The sequence below is a fragment of the Pygoscelis adeliae genome, unplaced genomic scaffold (genome assembly GCF_000699105.1).
Source record: "Pygoscelis adeliae isolate BGI_AS28 unplaced genomic scaffold, ASM69910v1 Scaffold545, whole genome shotgun sequence".
In the NCBI taxonomy this organism is placed as follows: domain Eukaryota; kingdom Metazoa; phylum Chordata; class Aves; order Sphenisciformes; family Spheniscidae; genus Pygoscelis; species Pygoscelis adeliae.
The window spans coordinates 1,072,813-1,079,346 of NW_008824746.1; the positions used below are offsets into that span (position 1 = coordinate 1,072,813).

The 6,534-nt window shown below is 40.1% G+C and overlaps 1 protein-coding gene across 1 annotated transcript in view; it reads right to left on the minus strand.

Annotated features, from left to right (window-relative positions):
* Nucleotides 1-6,534, minus strand: part of RFX7 (regulatory factor X, 7) — a 19,474-nt gene that overhangs the window by 5,298 nt on the left and 7,642 nt on the right. Inside the window, exons 4-6 of the mRNA XM_009323419.1 lie at nt 4,442-4,526; nt 3,552-3,759; nt 651-946 (exon numbers count right to left, since the gene is read on the minus strand). Of these exons, the coding sequence (XP_009321694.1) occupies nt 651-946; nt 3,552-3,759; nt 4,442-4,526 (589 nt within the window). The remainder of the gene's footprint in view (nt 1-650; nt 947-3,551; nt 3,760-4,441; nt 4,527-6,534) is intronic.

A 6,534-nucleotide genomic window follows, 5' to 3' on the forward strand; every position in this document is an offset into this window, starting at 1 on the left:
CACAGGGAATAAAAAAGACAGACATACAAAGGTTAAGAAGGAGAGGATGTGTTCAAAACACTGCTCATTGTTAAGGTTTCAGAACTGAGTTAAATACAAACCCACTATCTGACAGAAAAATTGGCTTACCTATTGAAATCGACAACACAGCTAACATCTTAAAAACAAATAACCTTCCCCTCCCCCCAGTTTTGTATGGCTGAAAGACAAAGATGTTCCATGCTACAGACATTCATGCAAAAATAAAATTGTTGCTGTCACTAAATGCGCCTGGCCAATGAAAGGCAATTTAGATGCCATATTAGGGGCTCAGAGACTACGCAACCGGTGTCAGCTCTCTCGCCTGGTTAAACTTCATCTCAAGGGCAATTATTCCCACATATAACCCTAATTATTGTAGCTGAAATCCCACTGTCAACGACTTCAAAGACGAACTTGGCCTATGCTATGTGATCAGAATTCTGCTGCTGTTGTATTGATCCCACAACTCATGTGGTATAACACAGTCATTGGGGACAGAAAAGCATCAAGGGACCCAAGCCTTTGAACAGACACCATTTTTCTATCCCACTGACACCACTGCTTAGTTACTGGCAATTTATAACCCTTTCATAAGGTGGCTTCTCTAGAGAATTGCTGGAGAACATTACCGGTATCGGGCTGGGGACAGCTGCCACAACAATGCCAATAGGCGGAGGAGACAGAATTGCAGGACTTCCATTAGATATACTGGTCACACCATTGGTTGCAGTGCCTTCTGTTTTCTTTGCTGGAGACTCTCCTGGCAAAGGAGACTGCAGTTTCTGTTCTTGCTGCTTCTTCTGGATCTTACGCTGCAGCTGCTGCTTGGCATCAACAGGAGATGGCAGAGTTTTCACTTGCGGTTGAAAGGAATTACTTTCAGCAGTAGGTATAAAAGCTGAGGGCTGGGGGATCCCTTTTATTCCTGAATAAAAAGAAGAAGAATGAATTATAACCACACATACCCTGTCTGCTGTAGTGCCACTTCTGTATCTAACCACACAGAATATATGGCAGGCATCTCCACAACCATTCTCGGAACACCTCCTCCATGAGGTGCTCCCATCCAGTTCATGCTCAAATCTATTCCATGTTTCAGTTTATTTCCACGTTTGTGGCAAAACCTCTATCTGTTAGACAAGCTGGGCATTAGCTGCTAAAATACTATGTACTAGCATCTTGTTTCTAGTAATCCCAAATCGCAACTTTTGTGTCAGCAAAATCTAAAACCCAATGCATTTCATTTAACTGACAGTAGAGGGCAGTGGATATGTTTTAGATGAACCTTTAAAATTCATCATCTACTGTGTTGTTGTTTTGTTATGAGGCAGCTTTAAAAATGAAAAATCTTTCCAGAAAGCTGTGGGTCTGTGTCACAGAGGAGCAGCTCTGAGCAGATTATATTTTCTAATGGCCAAGGCATTAAACACAATGCATATAATATCAAAATTGATCACAACCTGTGTGTGATCAGGGATAATGGCGAAAGAAGAGCAAGAAGAGAAGCGTCCAGGGGAAAAAAGAAAAAAAGAAGGAAAAGGTGAAAAAAACTATGGAAATTAGAATGGGAGACAATTTTTTCTAGAGACAATGCCTTTGCTGATCACAAGCAAGTGGTGCTTCCAGGGAGAACAACAGGGAGTTAGTCTCATCTGTGCAGCTGGTACCAATTTCCCTTACAAAAATCACATCACATCTATGATCTTTTGTTTATTAACAGTCAAGAGGACTAGCATGCTCTCTCAGTGACCAACTAACTGTTGAACTGCCCCTCTAAAAATGCTTTAACACCATTTCATTCATACTTCACAGGTTTCACAGTTTTAAAAATAACTCTTAATTATAAATCAATCGACACCATTTTAAGGCAAGTATTTGGTTTTAGATACCCACTACATGCTTAGGAACTGTGGTCTGGGAGCCCAGCCTCACAGGAGCAGTCTGCATGTACCATGAGAGCTTGAACACTGCAACATGCCTCTGCTTTCACAATTCCTTATTCACAGAGCAGTGAAATGCCCCAATATATTGCAATTACCGGAAAACAAGTCATCTATGTGGGCTGAATACTGAAGGCAAGTAGCATTTATGAGAAAAAAAAGAAGATTTTTCTTTGAGGGTAGAAGTTTGCTTTTTCCTCAGTTAATGCAGAGAGACACTGTAGTTCCTTGCGATAACAAGGTATGGGAATATTTTATTTGCCATTCTAGAAAAAACCTCTCCTGAAATGACTATCCAAGCCACAGAGGCTTCCCTTTTCCTTGAAGGAATCCATCTTCTCTTGAAGGAAGTAAGGGGGAGCAGCTACATGAGTTGAAGAGCTGTATATATACATATACCGTTCCTTCTAGCAGCACAGCAAGCAGAACCAATGAAGCCAAGCAACGACAGGTAGAAAAGGAGCATACAGGCAGAAAAACCTGCCACTGCCACCTGTCAGTTCCAAGTTGCAATAAAGCAAAGAGAGCTGGAAGGAGAAAGAACACGATCCAGAAGGGGATCACCCCAACCTACAGCCCTGACCACCAGTTTCCATCTGACATCGCCTGTCTTGAGTCAAGAGATTTGCCGTGATCCAAACACATTTTGCTTGACAGGCCAGGCCTGAGCAGAACTTGCCAGAGGGAAGTCTAAGGGGCATGTTGTACACCTGCACTTCCCTCCTCCATCCTTCATTTTTGTAATTTACTTCATCCACAGCCACAAAAGAACACTTCAAATTATTAAAGTAACTGATTTTGAGCATCAAGAGGGAAACAAAGAACACAAAAGTAGATGTACAACCAACCACATCAAATGTAAGCTTTCCCACAGACTGAATAGAACAGGAATTCATCTGATATAGCAAAATACAAAATAACACTTCTCTTTACCTTGATCCTTAACGAAGATTTGAAATGGAGTGCTGGAATCTCAGTCACACAACTGTCCCCACGGAAGGCTCTACTGTCCCTCTCAACGCCCCTCAAGCCCTTATTTCTAACGTGAGCAATAACAACAGCAGCTGACATGCCTGTACTACCTGACACTGATCAAACATCTCAGGAAAATTTGCACCTGACAGATCAGAAATTCCTGTAAGAAAATCTGCTCTTGAGAGAAAATTAAGACACACAATTGTTTCCAAATTAGGGCATGTTATCAGACAGAAACACAGCTACACCAGCAGTTGGTCTACAAACCAGCACTGTACCAGCACCAAACTCCTGGTCTAGCAAAGTACATAAATTCAGCACAATTACTCACATGCCCTGAAGTGCTTTAAAAGACTAGGGTCCTCATCGGAGGAATGGGAGAATCACAAACTAAACCTGAGACCACTGCTTATTTTCAGATCTCTTTACCCAGACTACCAGCGAGAAAAGTAATTTGCAGCAATGTGGACTAAAATCACGTAAATGCATGCTTAACGCTGAGAGTCAGTGTTTAAAGTTTGCCCTGAAGAGAAGTGCTTCCTCAAACCAAGATGTTATTACTCTTTGAAAAAAGATCCCCTATTTCATCCATTCAGCATTAAGTTATCTCATTACCTGCTGGTGCCTCTGCCATTACTGTTAAAGCTGCCATTGACTTGGTACCGATATAGTGACTTTTTACAAGGAAACGAGCCAATTCCAAGACTGTATCAAAAGGCTGGCTCAGCACTTTCTGGGCCCATTCACAAACAAGCCGGCAGGCCGCAGAGACAACTTCCTCATCAGCACTTTGCAGCTGCCCAGACGGCTCTGCCCCATCCAACTAAAACAAACAAACAAAGGAGGAAAGGTTACTTTAATTATTAAGGATCATTAAGGCATGAAAACAAAAATAGAGAGTAAATGATGATCAGAAACACACAAAAAGTTGAATAAGTATGTTCACAGTTTTTCATGAAATTGGGAGAATGAGATAACATCAATATCATTCAAAATGGCATGTCTTAACATTAATCTACTGGTTGTTTCCAAAGGCATTATATGGAGCCGACATTTCTGGAAGAACATCGCAGAGAGAATCCTAATATCTGGACCACCAACAATTGATGCTCCCTGCTTCCGGAGACTTGTCAACTCAGCAGCCACTGTTACACAGGAACTGCTTCTTTCATCGGGGTTCCTCTTCCCTAGCACTGACTTTTTTTTTTTTTTTTTTAAATATACAGTAAAACTAAAACAGAATCAGAGTTAAAAAGATATAACTTGTGGGTGGCAACACTGTGAAAGTCTGTTTCACCTCCTAAATTAGTTTTTTTAATAGCACTGCAATTTGTTCTGAGCTTTACAGAAAAACATCAAACAATGATTCAGAATATAAGTACTGTAAAGAAAAATCTTAAAAACTACACAGCTCTTCACTTTGTTTTGAAAACTTCAGACAGAAAAACAACATAATAAATGTTAATTTGCAGAAATATATATAAATAAGCAAGTATGTATCATACCCCATCTCCAGTTTTATGAAAGTCAAGGTTGGGCAGTGTTGGCATATGCACAAAAGCCTTCTTCCTCAGTCCACTGTAGCAATACGTGAACAAGAATTAAGGTCTAAGTCATCTCTGCTTGTTAGGAGGGATAGGTGGGAAGGGCAGTAATCACTCTGATATCCCTTTATAAGAAAACTCAACAACAGATCTAAGAATTACTGTCATTAACATAGTCTCATAGCCAGCCAGAATCAAAAGCCTATAAATGGCTGTGTTCTTGGACAGGTCATTGGGCTTCTCCATCTACGCAGAGGAGCAAGTGATGGTGGGCGTGATGAATTTCATTTGATGACTTAGAACCACCACTAAACCATGCCAAGTAGTTTCAATTAGCTGCTCCATATTTAAATCATTAACATAAATTTGGACTAAACTCCCTTCCTAAACCAGGCCTAAAACGCGATGGAGAATGCATTTTCAAAAGTTAATCACTATTAAAAAATGCGTTCCCAAATTTTGGTTTTATATTATGAGTTCTTTTTTGCCTCCTTTTGCTAAATTTCCTGACATTTCCGTCTCCTAAGGGACTTCCCCACACTGAGGAAATTCCCCATGACAAGATAAAGTGACCGATGAGGACATTTCTTCCTAAGATTTCACACAATTTTTGTGGCTCTCTCCCCACCCATGATAATTCTTCTTCTGTAAAAATATGGACACAAATACCCAGATTTGTTCTTACATTGATATCATCAAATCAGTACATGAAAATATACTCCCTCCATTACTTTTACTCACTTGTTTATAGGTCTAATAATCAAAATCAGGCTTTTTTCCTCTCCACAGCATTACTCTGGGAATTCACATACAGTGTCTCTTTTCTTTGACACAGAAATCCTTTTCAGGATCACTAATATTTCACATTCTGTAAATGTGTCTCTATTTCTCTTTCCTAGACCATGGAGTTTGCATTTGCTTGCATTAACCTGGATGGAGCATAATTACAGTAAAATAAATGTAGGAAGCTAGGTATTAAGGTAAGTGTGAGATAAGGTCACATTTTAATCATTCTGAATTAGAAACTTAGGAAACAGAACTGAAAGAGATCCCCTGGGTCAAGCGACAATTACATCATATGATTTCTTCATTGACACTTCTCTAGCTCTATCTAGAACATCACTACCAAGTTTTGGACTCCACTGCTAGGTAATCCAACACTGTATTTTATGAAACAATTTAACTGACACATAACTTCTCCATTTACTACTACATGGAAGGTTTTTGTCTCTATGGACGACAAACAATTCCGGGCTGCACGCTAGCATTTAATTCTCTCTGTAAATGCATGCTTCAGGTGAGACCTTGGCAAAGGCCAGTATTACAGTGAGTCCGTATCATTACTGATAGTTCTTTTCAGTGGTTTTTAATTAGAGCCTACAAGCACCTTGATGCCTTTTGACCTTTTAATGCTCTCCCTCCTTTGCTAACTGCAGTGGCTTAGCCTACCCAGCACGTCAGAATGGAGCAACAGCCGACCCTGGGGGATGCAGCAGGCAGCAGGTATTACATTACTTCACGATGGTTTCTAAGGATTCTCAAGGAGAGGTGTAATTCTCAACTTGGAAAAGACAAAATTCTTGCTGACGAAAAAACTACTTACTTTGAAAATCACTGGGTTTTTTTGGGTTGATTGTTTGTTTTTGGTTTTTGTTTTTGTTTTTTTTTTTTAAATAGAACACCTCAGCATGCTAAAGGCCAGACAAACCACAGCTCAGTCTCAGAAAAGCCTGAGAAAAAAAGCCTGAGAAAAATTCACATCCTTGTAGCCTTTAGACTTGATTATTGCATTTCTTTCCTAGCAGAGCTTCTTGCCCCTACACTGAAGCAGCAGAATCACTAGTGGTATGAACAGGCTCTTTTGCACAGCATTTGCCCCGAATTCTTCACAGTGGCTGCCTATTAATTGTTAAACTAATCTCTCCCAAGATCTAACTCCGTATAGTTCTGCCTGTAACAATCATGTCTAGTTACGCTATGACATCATCAGTTTAAGTACTTTAAGGTTTGTATTAAGTTACAATTAAATGGGGTAGTGTTTTTGCACGCCCTCT